Source organism: Rhea pennata, chromosome 1 (genome assembly GCF_028389875.1).
Source record: "Rhea pennata isolate bPtePen1 chromosome 1, bPtePen1.pri, whole genome shotgun sequence".
NCBI classification, from domain to species: domain Eukaryota; kingdom Metazoa; phylum Chordata; class Aves; order Rheiformes; family Rheidae; genus Rhea; species Rhea pennata.
This window is the reverse complement of record NC_084663.1, coordinates 31,236,046-31,261,000: the sequence shown is the minus strand read 5'-3', so window position 1 is coordinate 31,261,000 and position 24,955 is coordinate 31,236,046. Positions and strand designations below refer to the sequence as shown.

The 24,955-nt window shown below is 37.8% G+C and overlaps 1 protein-coding gene across 1 annotated transcript; it reads left to right on the top strand.

Moving 5' to 3' along the window:
• The first annotated feature begins 1,686 nt into the window (after nucleotides 1–1,686).
• Nucleotides 1,687–3,824, top strand: LOC134135583 (arg8-vasotocin receptor-like). Its single transcript, XM_062567120.1, has 2 exons — nucleotides 1,687–2,602; nucleotides 3,625–3,824. Exons 1-2 carry the CDS (start codon nucleotides 1,687–1,689, stop codon nucleotides 3,822–3,824), a joined length of 1,116 nt encoding a protein of 371 aa, XP_062423104.1.
• The last annotated feature ends 21,131 nt before the right edge of the window (nucleotides 3,825–24,955 follow it).

Genomic DNA, 24,955 nt, shown 5'->3' with positions numbered 1-24,955 from the left:
TGATAATTCAGGTTCCTTGCAACATGGCTGTAGTGAAAAGCTGTTGTAGACCTAGGCAACTGCAGCAGCATTCAGTCAAATCTGGATTATCTGTATCCTCATAGCTGTTACGAGTAGCTGATCATTGAGGTTGTTCTGCTTGGCCACTCTCTGTTCTCTTAGTCACACCCTCACTTGATATAGTAATTGCATCCATAGTGGGATGAAGGGGAAAAAAGAGGAGAAAAGAGATCACACTGTTTTTATAAACCTTTGTAGTCTATTTCAGCATACTGTTTGCATGTCTTTTTGAATTTTATCCTACCCCTGACTATTGATACCTGAAAACACTCAGTGTCAAGTAGATGCAAGTCTGTTCATGAGAGTCCTCAGCTGTTTTTGTAAGGTAGTCATGGTCGCAAAGATTAATCAGTATAGGTGCAGCGTCGTGTACTATGCATACAGCATGAGCATATTTTCACCTTATCGGTTTCCTCTTCATAAGGATTTCAAATTACCAGTCTCCTGACCTCATTTAGAAGCCCATGAGTGTCCTAACGTAAGACTAGATTGCATACAAATATGTGTTATCATTTATATTAAAATCATTCTTTTTATTAAATCCATTTATTGTGATTAAGGTGACAGACTGAGGGAGAGCAGATGAAATTAAATCAAAATTGCTATTCCTGTCTGTCATTAAGAGTATGCAAAAGTCGTACTCTGAGATAGATGAATGAAATATTATCACAGTCATGATACAACTTATTTCCATAAAAAGAGTTTCATAGTGATAAGTGATCTTCCAGCCTTTAGCACTATGGTGGCCTATGGAGGCCCTAAGGTTGTTTTGCCATGAGGACCTTTTCCTCAGTTGGATTTCCCCCCTGAATTTTCACTTATTTTTTTATTAAATTCTCAGTAGACTCACAGTCCCAATAAAAGTAATTTATTTCACATATGTTATTTTTCATTTTGCTGAGAAAAAACATCTAAGTCTTGACCTTTCTTGCAATAAAAAGATTATTTTTAGGGTAGTTAAAATCCCCCCCCCTTTTTTTCTTCCCGAATCAGGTGACTTAGATCTCAAAAAAGAAAAAAAAAAGGAGGGGGGAACTATGGAAAAATACGTTTATTTGTGCTGCATTTAGGATGTGGTCTTTGCCCCAGGAGCCTAGAGAATTGCAGCTATGATGCTTCTCAGCTCAGGGGCCTATCTTTCCATCTACGTATAAGCATTCCCTATTAAACTGAAACATACACTTAAGGTTTGCATGAAAAATATTTGAAAGAACTCTCATGAGTAATATCATTGAGTATGATTTCAGCCACAGCTATTTACAGTTTAGGTTTTTGACTAAAGTGAGTAATTTAATTATGCCGAGCCTCTGAAGTTCTCCCTTTATTTATATATTTCACCCAATTGTGTGACTTGCTCTGCTATTGGCTCGGAGAGCTGCAGCCTACCAGATGATTCTGAAGTTACATAAGGCTCTATTTGAAGCCTATATAAAGCCTTTTGCACTCCAGCAAGAGCCAGAATGCTATCAAGATACGGGCCCAGTGCTTTAGGTTCACACACGCATGAAGAGATTTGTTTGAAGACATACTGAAACCTGAACCGTGCTGGTTTATTTACTAGCCAGTCCTTCACAGCTGTCAACCTGAGTCGCAAGTAACAGCTACTATAAGTAGCCTCTGTGCACGATGAAGAATTTTTCATTTCCTATGCAAGATAACACACATCAGACTGAAAGTCCTTCTCCTCACAGATTCCTGAGTTTGACAAATAAGTCAGATCCTGTTGGAAGACCAGAAAGAGACGAGCAATTGGCTCAAGTAGAGATAGCTGTACTGGGGGTAATATTTCTGACAGCGTCTGTGGGCAATTTTATTCTCATACTGGTACTGTGGAGAAGAAGAAAGAAGCTCTCTAGAATGTATGTATTCATGCTTCACCTCAGCATAGCTGACTTAGTGGTAGCATTTTTTCAAGTTCTGCCTCAACTAATATGGGATATTACAGATGTTTTCATAGGGCCAGATTTCTTGTGCAGAGTTATCAAATATTTACAGTTGCTGGGCATGTTTGCCTCTACTTATATGATAGTGGTCATGACAGTGGACAGATATCAAGCAGTCTGCTACCCTATGGTCACTTTCCAAAAGAAGAGAGCCTTGTGGAACGTTCCCATTTGCACCAGCTGGTCTATATCACTGATGCTTAGCCTTCCTCAGGTATTTATCTTTTCTAAGACTGAAATATCTCCAGGCGTCTTTGAATGTTGGGGTGAATTTATTCTACCGTGGGGCCCAAGGGCATATGTAACTTGGATTTTTGTGGTTATATTCTTCATTCCTTCCGTCATCCTTATTACATGTCAGGTTAAGATTTGCAAAATAATCAAAAGGAATATATACGTGAAAAAACAGAATGAATATGAAGTAACAAATCAGAAGCAAGTCCTGCCATCCCGAGCAAGCAGTGTTAACTGTATTTCAAAGGCTATGATCAAGACTGTAAAAATGACAGTAGTGACAGTTTTTGCGTATGTTTTTTGTTGGTCACCTTTCTTCATTGCACAGCTGTGGTCTGTTTGGTTCCCCAGTGGCGTTACTGAAGGTAAGATACTCTTCATCCTCATTAATAACTTTATAGCAGGCTAACACATTACTACATGGCTTTGTATGTGGACTTTGCTTTTGTGTAAAAGTTTCATGTAATTATTTGAATATGATCAAAAATGATTGACTGAGCTGTTTATTCTATTTAATTAGGTACAGAAGAGTTTTCTATTACATGATCAAAGCATCATATTGTGGGTATTTTGTATGAATATGTGCATGTATGTGTCTGGGTATGTTTGTATAGCAGAAAGTATCATCTGCTCCAGCAAGGGTTCAGTTCAGACTTCTATGGGTTTTAGATAATACAGTAATAGCATTTGGAGGTCTTGAGATGAACAGGAATAATTACTCAAATTATTTAAAATATACATTTGAAATACTTTTGAATATTGAAATCATATTAATTATTTGCAGTAAACTATGAAACAATTAAGTTTGGTAACAGCTGTTTATAAAGCAAACAAACAAGCCTGAAATATCAAAGAATAGCATGTAGTAAGTAAGATTAATCTTGTCAAACTTACATGGTTGCCTCTGTGAAAGGCAGACATAGTATGTGACTTTATTTATCTAGTTAACATTGAAAAATCACAGTTATAAATCAAAGAAAAATAGATAATAGCCTGATGGAAAAAATCTTTTGGTCTTTGTTTTAAGAATTCTTCCCGTAAGTGTGAATTCTGAGTCTTCCTCTCTCTATATTTCTATCAGTATCTTTATTTGTATTTATTTTTATCTGTATCTGTATATCAAGTTAATAATTCCTGATTAACTTCTAAAAATAATGCATCTGCATCAAAAAAAGAGTATACAGAACTATTTAACTCTGAAATGCATATAACTACAATGGCTTTTATACCTTAGACAATTAAAAATTGCATTGAACAGATAGGAGTTTCCTGGTATTATGTTAGGTTTTAGCATGTGAACAAGTATACCAGAAAGCATCAGACTGTGGTAATGTTACTAATTTCAATGACTACTTTATTTACTCTGTTATTCCTTTAACTATTCTAGGTTCAGCATTCACCATTATCATGCTCCTTGGTAATCTCAATAGTTGTATCAATCCATGGATTTACATGTATTTTTGTGGGCACATTCCACATTGCACAAGGAAGCAGTTGGAGCACACTTCAGCTCAAGATGAGTCTGTGATCACAGGAAGCATTCATCTGGTAGACAGAGACCCTGAGGAAAATAGCACTTCTGCATAAATGTTGAATGCTTTTTGCTGTTTTGTTACATTTGCTATTTTTGCAAGTCATATCAATATTTTACCCCTATACCTTTTTGTGAGTAAGGAAGCTGGAAAATTGTCCTTTGTTGTATAAATATATTTCTCTGAAGCGTATATTCTGTAGCATATATTGCCCTACAGGAAGTTTCTGTGTTGCACAATCTGATTCAAAACTTCTGTCATCATTGTGCTATTAAAATTAATTCTTATAAGGACTGATAAAGATAGGTAATAATATCTTAGACATTTTGTGTCATAAACCACTTTCTATTCTGTGATTCTGGTTTTCCAGGTAGTAAATTTTACAACGAATCTAACAAATTGAGACATAGTTGGAAAGGAATCTGACATAATTAGATTTGAATGTGTGCTTAAATTGAATCATGAATTGTTCATGAATCTAATGTGGTTGGGGGACAGTTTAACAAACCTTAAGGTGGCATCAGAAAGTTGGTAAAATCTTTTGCCAGATAATACCTCCTTTAAATAAACTCCTTATATACATATATAAAATGCTGAGTGTCTTAATATCTGGGCTTTTTCTTTTTCTTTTTTTTTCTTTTTTTAAAAAAAGTGTCCATGAGATGCTGGCCAGCTGCTTCAGTTTCAGATGCTCTTGTGGGTCATTGGAGATCATTGGTACAGTACCATTCCGTGTTCATGGCTTCCTATTACAAAGCCATCAAAACAGGAGTTATCTTCCATGCACCCCCTGATGTGCAGGCAGGTAAACTGAAACTTCCCACACATACACACACATATACATTCCTTAAGTAAAAATGGACGTTGTGAGTCCATTGTTCAGTGTTCTGCATACTTTAGTGCAGGTTGTATGCAGATCTATTTGTTCTGGCATGCAATTGTTTGATAGAGTGTGCTTAGAACCGCTTCAGGTTCAAATACAATTATTTCACCTTCATGATAAAAATAAATTTGTATCTCTTTGTCTTGGAAATGCCATTTGCTTACTAGTTTGTGCGTGTTTTATGCAAATAGCTATTTGTTCCCCTTTCAGTGGCTGCAATCTAATCAGACAAGTTTGGAGGAAATGTCAGCAAGGCTGTTTCAGGTGAGAGTAAAGCTACATTGGCAGAGATTCTTGGTGATACTTTCATATCATCTGCCTACATTGTATTTACCCCTTATCAGCACTATTCATGCTTCATTTTTATGAGTTCTAGCAATCTCGAATTTTAAAGGAAAAGCTGTAAAAGTGTTTTTTAACAGCCTTCAAATTGTACTCTAAGAAATACTGATTTAAACTAAATGGTGATTGAATTGTGAAAAGTACTAATGGATTGTAACACTTCAGGTTAAAGTGCACTGATACAATTGGATCTCCTATCATTTCAATTCCATATAACTATGCCAAACAGGAGCAATAAACAAAAATTGCTGTTTTTTATGACTGGGGAAAGTGAGTGTCCCACTCCGGCTAGGAAGAAGTCTCCATCAAATAGGAAGAGGAGGAAAATGGAGAGAGTGTCTGGAGCCAGATAGGAGTGGGAAAAGTTTCTGGAGAAAACCTGTTATGGTAATTACAATTGATAATAATTATTTGCTAGATTTTTCTGTGTAATTAGTGGTTATTAATTCCAGCCCACAACACGCCCCCAGTTAGAGCAATTCTTTAACTCAAATTACAGTGTACTTACTTGGGGTGTGACGATCGAAGATATAACCCATGCTGTTGATGGGATTTTTTTGTATTCAACCATTGACTTTCTAAGATTTTAATTCAAATTGGCTCTCAATTAGGTTCTCTTAAGACTTAATCCCATGGTTAAAGGTTTTGCGTCTTTCTGCTTGCTTTGATTACAGTTTGATACAGTTCGAAAAACAGCAAAACATGCAGTGTGAAAGTGAATTGTATATAGAAATGCTTCAGGGAATTATGTACTACTAGATTAGCAGCAAAGCACATATAATTTGCAATTCATTTAAATAACTGCAGAGAATGATTTGCATATCTGCATATTGTCCTACAGCTATTTTGCAACTATTTCATTCTTACAGTTCAAGACACATAAAGGATCTGGAAATCCTCCGTTATTCATTAAAGGCCTCAAAAGGTATATATTTTCAAGGAAAACAGGTGTTCAAATTCTGTGGAAATACTTACCCAGATCCAGAACTGCTGTCAGTCTCTGTAGTGCTCAGAGACTGCAGTAGAGCCATTTTACACCAGCAGACCTGGCCTCTGCTCTTTAAAAAGTGCAGCTTCTGTAGTCATATTGATGCATTTCTCATGGGTTAGTAACTGGATTTATAAATAACTTGGTGAAGGTTTGGTTTCTAAAATGCCAGTGGCTTCCATAAAGGTCTTATAGCAATATTTACTGTTAATATTGCAGATATTTTGTTCATCTAAGTGAATGAAATGCCACAACTTGTTAGGAACAAATAATGAATGTACACGGTCTGTAATGTTCAAAACAATGCTATTTTAGGCTCTCAAGTGCTTTCTGATTTTTCTTTTATTTTCTTCAAAAGATTGGTCTTGCTGTTAAGAAGAAAAAAATAAAGGTTATTGTGAGAATATTAGCATCAAAATGTACCTCGTCTTTTTGAGCAAGGTGGGTTGGGCTGCACGTTCCAGACGCAGCTTGTCGTCCCCCTGATATCTGATCATGGACACTTGGGTGGGACAGACCTTGGTGTGGGGAGGCCCTGGCAGCTGCTGCTGGTGCCTCAGGAGAACGGGGCTGGGGGCCCTGGGGAGCCGCTTCTGCGTCGGGCCCTGCTGCGGGGCCCAGCCCGGCCCCCCGGTGGTGCCCGGTGCCCCTCAGGGCTGGGGCCGCCCCAGCTCTCTCGGGGTGGTGGGATGAGACCTGACAGCTGGGAGTGGACCAGCCATGCCAGCAGCTCCTGTTGCCAGCAGCCCTGGGAAGCCCTCAAAACCACTGCAAGTGGAAATTTTGGTTCTGGTTGACAATTTTCCTACCAAAACATATTTTCAGATAATGAGAAATTCATTTTGATAAAGTATTTTTTCATGAAATGTCCATTTTTACAGAACATTTTCCCTTTTTTTTTTAAGAAAGATTTAAAACATTTTCTCTAAATTTGGTCACAAAATTTCTGAGGAGCTGTCATTTGAAGGTCTCATGCCCTCAATTTCATCTGTGTTTTGATTCTTTAGCTGGACTATTTACTACATTATCATTTCTAATTCACTGTTGCTTAGATTTCCAATAGGCATTACAGTGCCTCATTAAGAGGGACTACAGAGATACTGATATAGTCTGGCCGAGCTGTTTCATCCGTGCAGGGGAATCAGTCCCTGGAGGCACTGTAGAAGCACTTACAAATGAAAAAATATCCAATTATCAGATGAAAGCTTTCCTCGTAAATGTTTGGATTGTGATTTCTCACCCAAGAAATTTCTGAGCAGAAAAATACGTAGCGTACAAGTTCACACACTTCAGGTGAATGCTGTCTTACTGATACTGGGACTGCAGTCTCCGATTATCTGTTTTCCCATTAACTTTCCAAAGTTTTGCTACCACTTGATATACTTGAGAAAAAGGAATGAGATTCTTTTCTAAACGTGATTATTTTGTGTTTTTGCAATACAGATGCTAAGAATAATAAGACGATGCTATTTGTCAAATCTATATTTGTTATTCCAGAGGGGGGAAAAAAAAGAAGAATATAAGGAAAATCCCAACCTGTATTTTGCATTCTTTACAATCTATTTTGATAATCCTGTTATTCTCCTGAACCACTACTGTACTGTACTGCACTATGTCCCGTCTTAGATACTTGTAAATAATCAATCCTGAAGTCAGAGCTGTCGAGTGATATTACTTATCTTTCATCTTTCAATGAAATCATGCTGACATTTTTAAGATGGTGCCAAACTGGTATCCTACAAATTTCATTTTGATCACTTAGGGAGGGTGGGAATGACTAGTTGGCATTATAGCACCTTCTTCTAAGGAGGCAATCTTAGCCGGTCCTCAGAATAGTAACTGAGGTCAAATAAACTGTTCCTTTTTCTGTGTTTCTGGGGGAAGATTGGGAGTGTAATGTGAAGATCCAAACTGGAATTGTCAGTGTTTATTATGCGAGGCAGAGAGAGCATGCAGACGTGACTGGGTTGTCTAGTTTGCAAACACATGGCCAGAATAGAAGTATCCTCAAGAGCATGCAGAAGTTAGCTATTCTTGGCTGAAGAGCATCAGCAGCAGACAAAGATGATTCAGCTATTCATTTCTTGAGTCAAATTCAGTTTAGGCTAGTAGTGCTCCAAACAACTTTCTGTTGCTTTTGGAAGGTAGGGATTTGGCCTGAATACCCTGGGTATCTACAGAAAACATGCATGATTATGAACTACATGATTCATGCGTTTAGTGAAACAGGATTGCAAAAGAAAACATTTTGAATGAGAATTGCATTACAGTAAGGTGGTCACAGATCTTTTATTTGCTACCTTATTGGGTGGTCTAAATAGACTTGAATCGAAAGCAAATCTCACTTTTCGAAAATCAGCAATAAAAACTGATATAATTTATACTACTAAATCAAAATTCCAACTGCCATCCAACCCTCATCTCCTATCTTTTGTGCACTACCCCAGGCCTCCTCTCATGATCCTGTGGAAAGCTTCATAATCTGTGATACAGTTCATAACTCAGCCTGCCCTAATCTTCTGTAGACATGCCCTAGGCTGTCCTCATTCCACCGCAGTAAAAGGATAAAAGCTGTGTCTTATTCTTTGGCTTATTGATAGTTGAGGACTTCCTGAGTGCCAGCTCATTAAAAGGGCAAATCTGAGCATCTTCACAACCATGGAGTCTCCTTCTCTGGAGATATTCAAAGCTTGCCTGAATGCAGCCCTGTCTAATATGCTCTAGGTAACCCTGTTTGAGCAGGCGGGTTGGATGGGGTTGGACTAAATGATCTCCAGAGGTCCCTTCCAACCTTACCGATTCTGTGATTCTGTAAAATTTCCGTTTCTTGGCACTTCAGTTTTACAGGAACCAAAGAAGGAACAGGCTTTAATTGAAACTTAGCAGGCCATACCCATTTCCTCCTGCTTCCCCTTATGGCCAGTGTGGCAGACCAAAGCATATGCTTTCCACCAATAAATCACACTAACTAACTCAATTAATCTATGCTATCATCCAGCTCCATCATGACCTTTGGAAGTAATAAGATTCTAACCAAAATATTTCTTGAATTCCCATCCAAATGTTGCCCTGGAGATGCAATGCAAACATATCCAAGTGCTAATGTGTTAATCAAATGCTTTTTATATCGTAAGTGACAATCTGAAAAAGCTTCAGAATTGTGTTAATACTTATTTCATCTATTATACTTACCAAAACTTAGTATTATGTTGTATCTAAAATTGTATATTACCCATATTTTAGCAGCAAAGTCTTCCGAATTCTGAGGTAATAACATAGGAATCAGTAGTATTGAAACACTTCAGTATAGCCTGGGAAGGAGGTTTGGGAACTGCCAAACATAAATATTTGACCTTGAAGGTAATGGAAATTATTGCTGGGGATTTGAAAACACAGCTAGGGATAAGGTACATCCATATATCCCAGCAATCTCTTTTCAAGAGAATTTGTGCAATAACAGATATCAAAACCAGCTATGAGAAAGACCTGATATTATTATTAAAAATCAACTTACAAATTACATTTATTTTTAAATGCAACATCAACTTGGCACTGTACAGTATGTGTAGAGCAATTCTGGACCTAAAATATTATAAAAGGCATGATTGCAATCACAAATGCAACTTTTATCTCAGCTGTTGCTGTTTTATTTAGAAAAAACGTAGCTATGTTCTTGGATTCCAAGATGAATGTTCTAGCCACCGAATTCCATGAAGTTACAAGAGAACAAATTTTGGCACAAAATATTAAACATTTGCTTCACGTTTATACATTTGGTCACATATGTATTAAACCGAAATTGTTGGTTAAGGTGCTAGTCTGGTATTCCCTAGCTTATTCTTGAGTTCGGTTATTAGCTATACCATCACCTTTCAGGAAAGACTAGGAATAAATTATCTGCTAACTATCATGCTATACTGGAAGTGTTTGCCCATGTCTCTAAATGTGTTAATACATGTCTGGCTTCAAATGATTTAATGCTGAGTGGCTCCAGCTTTTGACTTACTGATGGGAAAAATTGTACTTCATCATAGAGAAGTACAAGCCTTCTGGCAAGCACAGTCATGATGTGAACACACTGCTTATTGATACATTTAATACAAATTCCAGTCTGCTGGTAATGTGATTCATATTCTTGATTCTCTGTTGACAAGACTGATGTAAACTCGTTTCAGAGATGGCATGTGTTCAGCTGTAACTATCTGTTCACAAAAAAATATGGTAGCAAAACTTCAGGAAAGGAATCTTCATTTTCTTCTAAGCATCTGGGTATCTGGAGTTATAATACATTTTCTGTAAAAGAGGAGATTAAAAGCTCCAATGTAGCATTTGGGCTTGATTTGTTTTTCTATTCACACAGAGTAGTAATATTGGATTGTGTAACACCTTTACCCAAAGCCTATATTAAAGGATTGGTATAATGGAAAGTTAAACACGCAGAGCTCCAGAACTGCCTGAATATCAGGGTGCTATAATGAATGTGTGTGTTATAACGTGCTGCTTAATCACATGGAGCCCACCATAGGGCTGTTCTCTTGCTGCTGCTGTAGACCCTGGCTGGTGCATGCTCAACGTTTACGTGATCTTTGGAGAATCTACCTGCAAACTACAGTGAACCTCTATTGGGAGTATGTGAGCTGAAAGAGGAGCAAGAAGTCTTATATAAAACCCCCTCAGTCTGCACTAAGGTGTATGCTGGATGGCTAAAGTGTAATGTCTTTATTTAGACTGCTAGCAGCAATAATATCAGGATGAGAATGGACCGTATGTATTATTAACAAGACTATCTGCCAACAGACATATGCACATGACCTTGCAAAGTGACCAAGAAGTATCTCAGGGACTAGCACAGGCTGGTTCTTAGCTGCTTCTTGTGCTTTTATTAACAAAGCAATGCACTGGGGCAGGAACACAGTGAAGCGAGCGACTAGTGCGTTGGAGATGGAGCCCATCGCTTAGTGTGTACGGATGTCTCTGTGTGGGACACCAGTGGCTGCTCCAGGAGCCCCAGTGCAGAGGTGCGCTGGCCAAGACTCCCTTGCCTTGACCTCTGTGTCATTCCACGAGGCCAAAAGGAGGAGATGCTGCATGGCTGCATCTCTGGCTCAGGGTTTTTTTTATATTCAGGAGATCTAAATATTTTCAGACAGCAGCTGGCAAAGGTTTCTTTTGCCTTCCTTTTGCCAACAGAGCACAAAGCCAATACTGGTTAACTGCAAAAATGTCAATATGAAGTGTTTGCAATGGTGAATCTACCACAGCCTTGCTTTTTGAAACTAAATTCACACAAATATTACATACTAGAAATATGGCACAGGTAGCTCATCAATACCCACTTTAAACATACTTTTTTTCTACTGCTGTTACCTTTCTGTTTTGACTCCTTTTCCCCACAATGCCACTTTAATCTGATACTTCCAGCAGAAGCTCTCTAATGATTCTGTAATAAAAGAGGGTAAAAGTAAGATAGAGTTTTTGTTCAGCTGAGGATGAGGTTTCTCATCTTACTTGCAATTTAAGCAAGGACTGTCTTTGAGCCTGAAAGTGTTGAATTTTGTTTTTAATTACCCTGAGACACTATAAAAAATACATTTTAAGGCACTATAATGAAGGAACCAGGCTGAATAACTGACTTATGTATTAATTCATTTTAGTAGATTCAGGTTTTATTTGAATAAAGATTCCTTTCTATAAATCAAAGCAGATGAGAGGAATATCATAAATGTAAAATGAGGCTAATCTTATTGAATTTGAAGCTATGGTGAGGCTACTAGAATTAAACAATTGATATAAGACAAAGAATTAACTTGAGACTTTGATCAAAAGAAATATAGTATTTTGTGTGTGCTATCTGTAAAATATCTGAAGACAAAAAAGGGCTGTCCTTAGAATGCTCTTCAATACTCACTTATGAATCAATTTCTAATGTAATTCCATCTTTTTGTAATAAAAAATTAAAGTCAGAAATAGGTGTGTTTCTATGTTAAAATATAATTTTGTGATTTGGTACAAACTGCATAAGTTTTAATACTCTATTTTTTTCTATAGTGGTCTCCAGAGCTGAAATATCATATCTGCCCTCAGGTTAAGAAACCAACCAATTACAAATATACATATATGTTTCTGTCTTGGATGGAAATGTACAGCTGATTCAGACTGCAAACCCAATATCAAGCTGCATAGAAAGAAATTGTGCAAATAATATTATTTTTCCTAGGAATTTAAACATTTCCATTAATACTGAACATTATGAAAATGTATTAAGAATATGTTATGTAGCTGTGAGAAATTATCACAATATAATAGGGTAGAATCATGCTTTTCTTTACCTCCAAAGTTAGTATTTGAGCACTGTATACTTCTGCATTATTGTCAAATGGTGATTTACCCTTCAATAATGAGAATGGGAAAATAGGAATGGAAAAACTTCTTCAAATTCTACTCTTAAAATTCTCTTAAATTCTGCTACTTTAAATTACGCTTTTTACAGAATGTCCCAGAACTCTAAAAATTAGTAAGTCAGTTTTATTAATTCAAGTTACTTGGAATTTCTCACCTCTCTGATGTATAAGGTGATGGAAATGATTTAGATGAGTGCTCATTAGTGGCACAAACTTTTACACTTCGATATGCTCCCCACGGCATGCTGCATGCTCAGAATTTGAATGATCAGCCCGAAATGAGAGTACTTAATGTATCACACATACATACACCTTCAGAGACACAAACAGTTTCTGCTTTTAATGTAACAGCAAACTAAGGAGGAGGTACTTCTAAAGCTTCTTCAAGTCCTAGGTTACTTAGGACTAGACTGCTTACCGTGCCTTAAAATCCAATAAAGTGCAAAAATAATTATTGCCCAATCCCATAACATCCCAATCAAGTTTAGATTTATCACATCTTTCTGGTTTGAAATTAGATTTGGCAAAAGGCTGTTTCACATCAAAACCTGTGGTTTTCTTTTGTTCTCTATGTGGTTGGTGGAGGAAATGGGACTATTTCTCCCTATGTAGCTTTTAAAACATTATTTTCAAATACCTTAATATGTTGCATATGCAAAACTATGTTTATGAAAGTGTCAGAACCATTTCCATACAACACACTGTTAATATAATGTTCATGTGAGCTGCTTTCTTTTGTTTGCTGTGTAGTTGACTTGCACATTTTCAGCCTATATCAATATCTAGTTAATACCTTTAAGGCAGCATAGACTGTAGAAAACAACTGGTTACAAAGCAAGCTTCCTACAATGCATATGCTGTGGAACAGCAAATTGTAACAGACAGATGAAAATATAGGTTCAATGGTCAGTGAACAGTGCTGATTTGTGTGACACAATTACAGAAGCACTTGTGCTAGTTTTTTCCTGTCCCTGTGACATCTACAGACTGTTTAATAACTATTAAAGTTTGCAGTTTATTCTTTGGCATATGGAGATTTCACATTTTAAACTCCTTTTATGATTTTTTTCTTTTTCTTTAATATTAGCAATTTGAGTTTGATTGTTGTTTAATCTGGCAACTATTTTCTTCCCGAACCTTGTTTTTCCTAAAGTTTGTGAATTTTCTGTTAAAAAATCATGCTCTCGAAGTCAATGATGGCATGCTTAGAGTATCAAGTGGGTGATACCAAACTGCCAGCTTTTGGGGCTTCTTATCTTAGGTCCGTCTGAAGACAAGAGGATTCAGGATAATGTAAAGGTCTGGAAGAAGCCTGGTGGACTGTCCTCAGGGGCTGCCTGGGTATCGAGGACCCTCTGTGCGACGTTTGGAGGACAGCATTCATAGGCAAGGGGCATTAAGCATATAACTGGATTTCTGGTCTTTACTGATTTGTTTGTCCAGCAAGGAGAGCATAGGATGTGCAGCTGCTATTCTCTTCATTATCCCTTTATCTACTCTATGAAAAAGAGCTTTAAAATCACCTTTTGAAGATGATTATATGGAGTATTGTATAAGCGGAAAAACACTGTTTTCTCCCTAAAACATGATCACTTCCCTAAAACATTTATCTTCTTATTTAGGCAAAGCACAGTTGACCAAGGGTATAAATTGTGAGTTCTTTTCAGTCATGCATCAGTCTGAAAGTGTAAATATTTTCCTAACGTAGTTTGTTATATTTGTACTAGATACATTAGCTGTTGAACACAGAAGCTTACAGCCTGTCCTGTCTTACAGCGGTCTCAGCCGAGCTACCGGAACCTCACCCCAAGAGTAGCACTGAACTAGGAATTAACTCTAGAAAGTAAATAGGAGTACATCATTTTCTGCCTCATCAGCTTCTTCCCCTTGAAGAAGTAACATTGTGTAATAAGGTCTCCTATATTTTCATGTCACATTTCGGTGTGGTATACAATGTGTATTTGAGATTTGTGCGGTTAAAGAAAGAGGCCAAGGTACGTGCAATGTTATCAGAAAGAAGCCTCTGAAGTGTTAGTCTCTGAAAGAAAGGCATCTTTTTCAGAGAACACCAGAGTTCTCTTAGAGAGGTGTAATTTTAAATACAAGTCAGTGATACTATACTCTCGCTCGTAGCTATCTGTGTTTGTCTTGCTGAGTTTGAAAATAGAGGGGCTGAAAGAGGCAGGAAAAGAAAGAAATGGGACAGGGAGGAATGGGTAAGAGCCTACAAGTTTTCTTTAAAAAAGAAGAGAATGCAATGACCATGGCGAATAAAGAGAAACTCTATCAAGGATATCAGTGAATGCACTTCTTCTGAAGTTCAGCATAGCTTAGCAGCTTCAGATGTAAGCTTTCTTCTATATCTCATTAACTTTTGTATGTGTGTGACATGGTCTATTTAAAAAAGTGTTTTGGAAGATAATTCTGAGAAATTTTGTCATGTGGCAACAACATTAATTCTCTTACAAAGTGTTCTCAAACAGGCGCTACAAGTTTTAAAAATGTGAAGCTTGTAAGGTCTCATTTCTAATTTCAATATCCTAAAAAAACCAGCCTTCATCAAAGTGGGTAGGTATTAAATAATAAAAGTGCTGATATATCATCTCTGTTTTCATTAAGCATGCCATACTTGTCTTATTCAATGTCAACCGAAGTTCCTCAAACTAATAAGAATCTAATTACACATTAAGGGCTTGTCTCCAATCTTTGAATAAAGTGAGCTGTGAAAAATAGCTTTATCTCTGAATTTCACTGTGAATATGCTAGATTGCTATCAGATACCATTTTAGCTGCAGTTCAACCACCAAGGAGAGCTCCAAACAAGAAGAAGAAATAATGCTAGAAATAGTAAGCCAACTCAGGAATTAGGTATTGGGAAAGCGGAGAAGCCTGGCAGATGGCTGCTGGGGAGCTTGGAGCTGTCTGAGGAGCAGAGAGATGAGCTGGGAAGTGGCTTCCTGCTTGCAAGGAGCCAGCGATACCTGCAGTGTGTATCTCTGGGACTTGGCTGCAGATGGGATCAACTAACTAATCCAAAGGAGAAGCCCAGCAGAACTGAATGCTGGCTGTGGATCTGTGGTCAAGCACATGATTACTTGAAGGAAAATGGGCAGACTTGAGTAAGCATTCATGAAGCCGGAGGGGCTGTTGTTCATTTTCCATACTGGGTTATTCCTGAGGTTTGAGATAAGAATTGCTGGTTTGTATTTCCTTTAACATTGACAGATAAATGTGTCTGAAGCATTTGAACTTTTCATAGTTTGTAGCTATCATAATAAAGGAACTTACAAGAACTCCCAGGAATACAAGCTTTGCTACTTTAGGTGTAGGTGCTGCCAGGTAGAACTCACCTTTGACTATGGGCATTAGTTGTTGATTTTGTTTGAGAGACTCAGATCAATTAGAGAATTTGCTTCAAGTTGGGTAAACAGTTTCAGCTAAAAAAGTGGAAGAAAAAGAATTGCAAAATGTCAGAAAGTTTGCTTTTCTATTTAATAGTTATGAATTTATGAAAAGCTAAGCAGGGATAAAAGGGCAAAATGAAATGAGTTTTTAATTTTCTGTTTCAACAAATGAGAAGAATATCTCCATTTTGAATTGATCTGGGTTTAATATTATGGCCTATGTCCCAGTTTCAGAAATATTCATTATCTGACCAGCTTTACCTCTGGGACAATAGCTGGCCCAGTGTGCTGCCCAGTATGAAAGGACTGGATATGCCACCAATTTCAGAAGAATGCTCTGAGATCGTTGTCTGGGTAGCTACAGCTCTGCCCTCGTACCATCTGTCAGGAAGACCTTACAGATGAGCAGGATTCAGCAAATATAGGTGGTGTTATAACCCCCATATAACCTTCTGTCTATGTTATTTTTGTGTTTCCTTTATGCTGATACAGCCAGCTGGGCTTCTGAAATATGTTTCTACTAGGCATAGTGCTCTTCAGTACTGTTATTAAAACCAGCATCATGTGAAAAAGAATTACTGGCTGAAAGTGCTTGGACTCGCATGGAAATGAACAGGAAAGCAATAACTGCGCAACATGGTGGTTGTATCATAAATGTGTCATGCAATAGTAATACAAAAAACTTCAGTATATAAGTAATGGCTTTATAGTTTGGAACTTATCATAGCAGGTGGTGCACTAGCAATATAAAGTGAGGATCTGAGCAGTTTTTAGCACATATGTACTTCATAGTGTAATAAAGAAAATGACAAGATATTTTCCTCACAGGAACTGCCACTTACAAGAATGGCATGGTTCATTTAAAAGGCACCTCACTGAGATGCAAGTCCTACATTACAACATGCATTCATTTTCTCTGCAAATTTGTTTAAATATTGCATTTGATACGCTGTCTTTATGAAGAAGATATTCACTTAAAATTAAGAATTTGAACTAAATTGTAGTAGGATTAACTTTAAATGAAAAAAGTCTATATTATTAGTATCATAAAATTATGCAATAATTTAGGTTGGAATGGACCTCTGGAGATCATGTAGTTCAGCTTTGTTCAAAACATGTCTAATTTGACCAGATTGCTCAGGCACTTGTCCAGTAGATTATGCTGCCTTATAAACTTCATCAATTCTATTTTTGGCTCAAAGCCTTGTGCATTTAAGTAGATGACCTACTGATGGAGAATTTAAGGAAGTGCATTTACACTGTTTTCTCCTGTCAATTTTCAAATATCATAATACTCATGTATTATGTTTTCCAAGCATACTTGAGGTATGCAAATATGTAAATAGTCAAGAAGTTAGCTTCTGTATTGGATTTTATCATAGCTTAATCTTCTGCATCTGAACTTGAGTTATATGACTGTTTTGGAAGACTGAAAAGTTCTGACAATATAATGAAAAACCTTCTATGGATTTCTTAGATGTATTGATCTGTTTTTTGTTTTTCTCCTCTGAGATCACAATTTATGCTATTTCTATTTTCTGTTTTTCGACAGCATAGGATGAGAGGATTGGTCTGTATGTGTGCTGTATGTATTAGCGCTAAAGCACCACTAGCACACTGCTAGAATGGAGATTTATGTGATTAAAGAGAAAACGATTTTTCAGGTCTCTGGAGTCACTCTTTCTGTCTGAGTCTGGGCCACAAACAAGTTCACACTGTCTTGATTTTGACATGTATTTTAGAAGCCTACGTCTAATTTGGGCAATGGTCCTGCTGTTGGACCTGGGAGTGCTTGGTTTGGTTTCACTCTTGGGTTCAGATATGAGTTCAGCTACATCTGAATGCGGTGGTGGGAGGAGACCTGGAGGCACTCTCCTCATCTTTCCTGGCCCCCATGCTACTGACCTGGTTTCCGTAAATAAGAAAAGGGATTATGCTGCACTCCAACACTTTCCCAGCCTGGATGGCTGGACTATCAGGATGGTGAGGGCGTGCTGGCCCTGCGGCAGAGATGGCACAGGACATCTAGCCAGGAGGCTTCATATGTGGTCTGCAGAGGGTGGGGATTTCTATGGAAGGACGTAGTTCACAGTAAGAGCCTCTCTTAGATGTTCAGAGCTCATCTCCAGAGCAATCGCTCTCTCTATTAACTATTTAGACAGCCTGTGCAAGTTAGCTAACTAATGCAGATATATAAAGCTGGGTGTTACCCAGTGAATACTACCTCTATTGTGTCTCTGATCCATGCTCAGAGGGATATAATTATTTGAAAACGTATCTCTGAAATGTCTAGAATAACAGCAAGATGGGTAAGGGATTAGCAGGCATGACATCTCAAGGGGAAAAGTTAATGCTACAGGTAATAAAAAAATGGGCTTTTGACTGCAGGACCTTCTCATTTTGCTAAATAGTCAATGGTTAAAAAGTTCCCAACAGGTTAGATAAAACATTTTCTTTCTGCAAGAGAGGGGAAGACAGCATTAAAAGCTGATTCGTTTATCAGTAACTGTCAAGTAGGCTAAATTTTTACACAGGGAAGAGTCATAAATGGCTAAAATGCTTGTGACAACCAAATGACAGATAATTTCTTGTCCTTGGCCTTGTTTCTTTGGGATAGATTTGTGAACAGAGGAAGTATGATGAATATTTTAAACCTTTATTTCATTTAAATTTAAAATATTAGCAGGGTTAGTGATTTATATGTTAAGATCTTGCCATTTTAAACTATTTCCGTTTTCTAGTACTTTGAGGAAATGGAAGAAAGAATATAAATTTATGGACTCTTTAAAGAAAAAATATTCTGGGATCTTTTAGAACTTGTTTGGTAGTAATGCGACAACAATCATTTTGACCTACTTCTCTATTTATTTATGGTGTTTATATTGTACCTGTCATCATAAAACACTGAAGACCGATGACAACCAAATCTGGTTATAAAATAGCTTTCTGGTTTATTTGAAATAAACAGCTCAGTGAACTTGATGACTGACCTTTCCACATATCTTAATGATGGACAAATTGAAGCCAGTGGATTTCTTTCGAGTTTATTGCTTGAGGAAGTTGCTGGGAATGTCTCTGCAGTTGTAGCTGATAACTCTGTCTTTTCAGCACAGTCATATTACTGGAGATCGATGTGTCGGGGGTTCAGCCAGGCACCCCAGGGACAATCCCAACACCCTGACGTTTGGACTGAGGTGGCAGAGTACTGCTTTGCCCGGGTCTGGGGCTCAGGCTCCACAGGGAATGGGAGGCATTTCCCCACTGACTTTACCGGGATCTTGTCAGAAGTTTCCCTGAGGCTGACTGATGGCTGTCATATGCTCATCAAGTCAGTGGCATGGTCTTGCAGCTCAGATGCTGTGTCAGCAGTGTTTTTGGGGTGCCGGCCCAGCCAGCTTTGGCAGGCTGGCCTGCACAACAACCGCTGGTGTGATGGGAGCGTGAATGTACACAGGCTGTGTGAATCAAATACCCAAACCATCTGAGAGAGTGTTTGCCCAAACTGACAGTGCTAAAGAGGAGGAAGACTATCAGCCAGGTTAAACAGACGTCAAGGAATTACAAAGAGATTTTGGAATCGAAGAAAGAGACCACTGAGAAGAAGCAGAAGAGAAACATGAAAATTTTAAGCAGAGAGGAGAGACCTTAGAGCAGGAACAAAGCAGTAATAAAACCTTGGTTGGACACTGCCAGTGTTGCAACCTCTGCATAGGTCTGCTGGCACATCCCCTCCTTTGGATGTGGTGAGCACCCTGCATCCAACTAGTGTGGTGACAGTGCAGGTGGCACCAAGTGGAGAACCCCACCTTGGGGGTGTATGTGTGTATGTGTCCTCATGAAGAGAGGTTTTCCTGAGATGTGAATTAGCAGGCTGTAGAGAGCAGTATGGATACTAAAAAGCTTTGAAGGTGTCTGCTTTCAGTTAATACTGTCTTAAGCCTGCTTCCTTGGTGAGGCTGAGAAGAGAAGAATGTGATGGATACCTACAGGGTTGTGATACCCAGTTCTGGAGCCTCCTCCTCAGTCACCTATTGTTTGTTTAGGTGCTCCTTCCACTCAAGGTTCCTTCAATTTATTAGCTCCAAGTTAACTCAGTTACAGTAAACTCCTTTTATAACTATGTCTTTTACCATATGCTTGTCTCCCACTCTAAATCCTAACTACTACTCCAAAGTCTCCCTCAAAAGCTCTTCTCTCTTTAGGACCTCTATTCTCACTCTGCCTCCTTCCTCTCCAATTAATCTTCAGCACATATCAGGAAGATACATACTTCATTTCACTGCCAATGTTAGGCAAAATCATCACTGGGATTTGTGTGGATATGTGAGTCATATTCCAAACAGAACTATATTTTATGGATTGCAGGCATGACTGGGAGGGATGGGCAAACAAAGGTTATTGGGCAGCTAAACCATATTGCAAACTCTCTAGTGACTCTAAGTCTACTGCATATATTTGTGAGGAACAGTCTGGCTGGACAGGGACGGCTGTGGCAGGCAGTAATTCTGGGATGACCAGAGAAGAGGGTGCAGGGGCCAAGCAAGTGGTTAGCAGTTGACTGTATAGTATGGAGTCTGCCTGAGCCTAATTCGATCAATACCCTGAAAAAGTGAATTATTTAGGACCATTGTCACTGAAAGCAGTATTAAAAATTGACCTGACATGTCTTGCAAGGCTAAAACAGCTGACTGTAAAATTTAGAAAACTCAGTCAGTGGAACAAACAGAGGAGTTTACAGGGTCCAGGTCTGGGTAAGCATAAAAGGATAAACTGTTCACCATGTACATTACCCAAAGTATTTACACACTGTTCTGTACATTGGATTATGTGATATTCTAAGAAGCAGTACAAATAAATCCAGCTCAGGCAAAGATATACTGAACTGACTGCTTCTTAAAAGCCAGAGAGTGCACAAATATACACAGAAAAAGGCATATACACATGTGCTACTTCAAATGCATATAAAGAAGAAATGCATTAACTTCCAGGGAGACTTTTAGCAATCTATTCTGGTTAGGATTTACAAAGCTTTTTAATGGCTTTGAATGGAAGGAAATGGGTGGGAACTGAACGTCTACATCCCTCATCAGGTTTGGAAATTTTATCACTAATCACTTGTTAACTCAGTTTCCCTTTTGTGAATAGTGGATAATAATTTTTCTTTCTTCCACATTTTATCATTCATATCTATTTTGAAGGTTTTCTTGCACAATCATCAAGTTAATCTACCAAGCTTCAGTTTCCAAAAAGAGCAGCTCCCTCCCTGACCTTACATCTTACATCCTTACGTATACAACAACTTGATAATACACAAACTTCACAGGACTACAGCTAATACCTCAATACAGGAAAAACTGTGAGCAGGCTACAGATCATTCAGCATGACATTCAGACCAGAAACTGAAACATCTCATCTATTAAATAATACAGCCAAGCTGCTATATTATCTGTTCAGCACTCGTTTTACATTTACTCATTTACATTTTTCATCTAATGGTTGTCTAGAGCTGTCTGTACTAAGTCTGTTCTCCTTGCAAGGGTGGTCTGTGCATTTCCGAACAAAGTACCTCAGCTCCATGTAGAACAACCTCCAAGCAGATTTGCTCTAGAACTGTTCTGTGAATTAATGTGGCTAGGCTGAAAGACCCGTAGTTCCCAGTAGTAGTTCCTCTTTCTTGCCATTTTTTGAGCATGGGTGTAGCAATTGTTTTTTTCTGGTCATCAGTCCAGTCATCATCCAGCTGAGGAGTTTCCTCTTCAGCCAAGTAAGGCCTCCTCCTCTATCTGTCCTTTTTCTTGAAAACTGGGATGAATTTTTCTTATATTTCAGGGAGGTTGTTCTTGAAGATCAGGGAACTGTCCTGGGCCTCTCTTCCTGTCAGGAGAGCCTCCTAAGAGGACTGGCAGAGTAGGCCCTGAACAAGAGTAACATCACTTTCCTTAAGTCCAGAGTCTTTAATCACAGAACTATAGAATAATTTAGGTTGGAAGAGACCTCTAAAGGATCCTGTGCTCAAAGTAGGGCTGACTTGCCTCAGGTTGCTCAGGACCAAGAACAGAGATTCCATAAGTTCTGTGGGCACTCTCTCCAGGAGTTTGACCATCCTCATGAGGAAAAAAAAAAAAAAAAAGGAAAAAAGAAATAAATTTCCTTCTAGCTACTCAAAATTTCCCATGTTTCAGTTTGTGACCATTGCCTCTCATCTTATTACTGGGCACCTTCAAGAAGAATCTGGCTCCATCTTCCCTATACCCTCTCACTAAGTACTTTGCTACTTACCTTCCTTATTTCATTCAAGATCCACATTATGGTCACTGCTACCAAGGCTGCCGTCAACGGTCACATCTCCAACCAGTTCTTCCTTGTTTCTGAATAGCAGATTAAGCAAAGTAGCTCCTATAGACACTACCTGTGTCAAGAAATCAACCTCAAAGCATTCCATGAATCTCTCAGTTGCATAGATGCTGGGTAGCTGAAAAAGTCTATTTTTTGTATTTAACCGGAAACTGAAAGACTGAAGCTTCTCTAAGTTCCTAGCTTGACCAATGCAATAAACCTCCCAAAATACATTATTTATTAGCTTGTGGTACTGGCATGAAGAAGAACACAGATGTGATGTAGAATTTGTTAGAATTTATCAGGAGCAGGCAGCTTTGAGGCAGTTATAGCCTCAAAGGATTTCCTGTTTGATATATATTGACATGGAGAATACTAAAGTCTACTTTTGTAAAGGATTGACTCTAAATATTTCATTAGAAGTTATTGATAATACAAATCAGATACCACATGAGCAGATCTTTTAAAATCTGTTTTCAAAGAATCATTCTAAAACAAACAATCCCAACTGAATAAACATAAAAATATATTATAATGCTCAATAATCTCCCAATGATAATTGCTATGATAGTTATCGATCCCTAAGTTATCCAGATTTTTTTTAAAGTATCAATCTATAAACAAAATTTATACTAATTTTAATTAATTTGGAACTTAATTTTGCATTATGTGATATAAAAATATCGATATATCGTGAGGTGTTGTCATTAAAAGGACAGAAAGGCCTGCCTGTATAATCGCTGTTCCGAGTCGATCACTTGCAGCACTAACCATTTTGTTACTGAGTATCATCACTATCATTAGAAGGTCCTGCAGAATCTAAAATCACAGTGAAAAACGTCTAACAATCTTCAGTTTTAAAAGTGATTAATCCAATTTTTTTCATATAATTTACTGTTTAGCTCATTAATTAGGATATTGGAAATTAGATGAAATGCAAGCAGGCCTATGTCTGGGGAAAGGATATGCTGGGGGCAAAGCACATCTACAGAACAAAAGATTTTCATAAACCACATGAATGAATGTGTGTCACTGTAGACTTATTTCACTTTTTGGCTATTCTTTAGAGATTTAGTAAAACCATGTATGAGACTTATTTCTGATTAAAAGTTCTGCAGGAAGACACTGCAGTCAAATACAGATTTCTGGCTGTCTTTCAATACTTGCATCTATTTTTAATCATTTCCCAGCTAAAGCACAGTGGGAAACACAGGACAAGAGTATACTTGGATATATTTAGCCAGGAGATTTACAGCTCTTAGAAAAATAGTACAGAATGTGACAGTGTGTTCCTCAGCAGCACAGGCTACTATAGGCACATCTGATCTGCCTTCAGTTCTTTACACTAGCTTATCACAGCTGAGCTCAGAGTTTCAGCTCTTATATCATTCAAAAGTCTAAGTCCAGCAAATCTCAAAGATCATCAAAAACTTGGGGATGAGGGCTATCTTTCCCTGTCTATACGCTGTGTCATACCAGGTATATGAAAAGCAGTGTACAGTATGTTTCATATATACAAATTTCTGTATAAAGGTAAAAGCTCTGAAAATTCAAGCAATGTGCAGCTTAAACAGGGCTCCAAAAATTGCTGGCTGTACCTAGTTTGTTTTCCTTGTCTCAGCTCTACATATGTAGAGGAGGGATCATATATGATCCACTTTCTCACCAAGATGCTGTGAAAATTTATCACTCCTTGTACAATGCTTACATATTGAAAAGGTGAATAAATAGCATGGAGAAAGTCCATGAGGAATTCCAATGATCAGTGCAAAGTGGGATTGCAATGCAATATCTAAAGCATTAAGCTGATCGTCAAACAGTAAGAGAAATTATTTGAACTCTGTTTCCCTATATATGAGATGACATAAGGATCTCATAGAAAAAATAGCAAATGAGGCATTAAATTTTATCCCTGTTGTAGGCACAAGATGATTCTCATCATCACTGGAATCCTTAATCAAATGTGGTTTGTTCTTCAAATGACAATATTCACAGCTTGATAATTTTCTGCCTCGTATAATAGTTGTATTTTATCTAATTTGTTTCTTTTCTGTTATCAGCTATAGAAAGTTCATCTACATTTACTTCAATTATTGTTGCCATAGCAAAGATTTTCATAGGGTATTTCCATCTCAATAAATTAGAAAGTCATGAGTATTGAGCTACTACTCATAGTAGCTTCTTTTTGAGATTTTTTTTTTGTGGTCAAGTATGGTTGATTCCAAGCCACTGGCACTGGAGTAGCCATTCTCACAAGGCACAGAAGCATGTAGCAGTATTCACTAACACTGACAAGACCCCCATACCTGAATTTCCTTGATTTGACTTGAAAATGTCCTCTATAGGTGAGGGAAATTAAAATGAATGAATTGGAACTCAAGATCTGTTAATGAAGGCATGAATTATTTCTTTGCATCTTATCCTGAAAAGACATAAATATTTCTGTATTGATGCCTGTCAAGAATAGGGCAGCATTTTCTTGGCTTTCTGCATCTGCCAATCTTTAAGAAGTTGCCTTGCTCCTGTCATTGTAACATTAATGCATCCATCTGACCTTGAAGAAGTACAGTGGTAATATGCTTTATTTTCCAAGCATTTCAGCTGCACCATTTGCAGAGAAACAAATGAATCCCATTTGTCTAAAAAATCTGCAATTACAAGCCATATTTCCTACCATTGTTGGGGGAGATAAGAGCTTAATTATATGTGTAACTCTTAGTTGCACATTTATTCTGTATCTGCTCCTTTTTATTTCCAAGATATTTAAGGTACTGTTCATGGTCTCCCAGAAACAAAAACAAATTGTGTTGCCCAGGACAGTTGTTTCAGCC

Excerpts from the sequence above, each read along its gene's own strand:
- LOC134135583 (XM_062567120.1), top strand. The coding sequence starts at position 1,687 with ATGAAGAATTTTTCATTTCCTATGCAAGATAACACACATCAGACTGAA. Across the intron at positions 2,603-3,624 it reads CCCCAGTGGCGTTACTGAAG|GTTCAGCATTCACCATTATC; the intron begins GTAAGATACTCT and ends TAACTATTCTAG.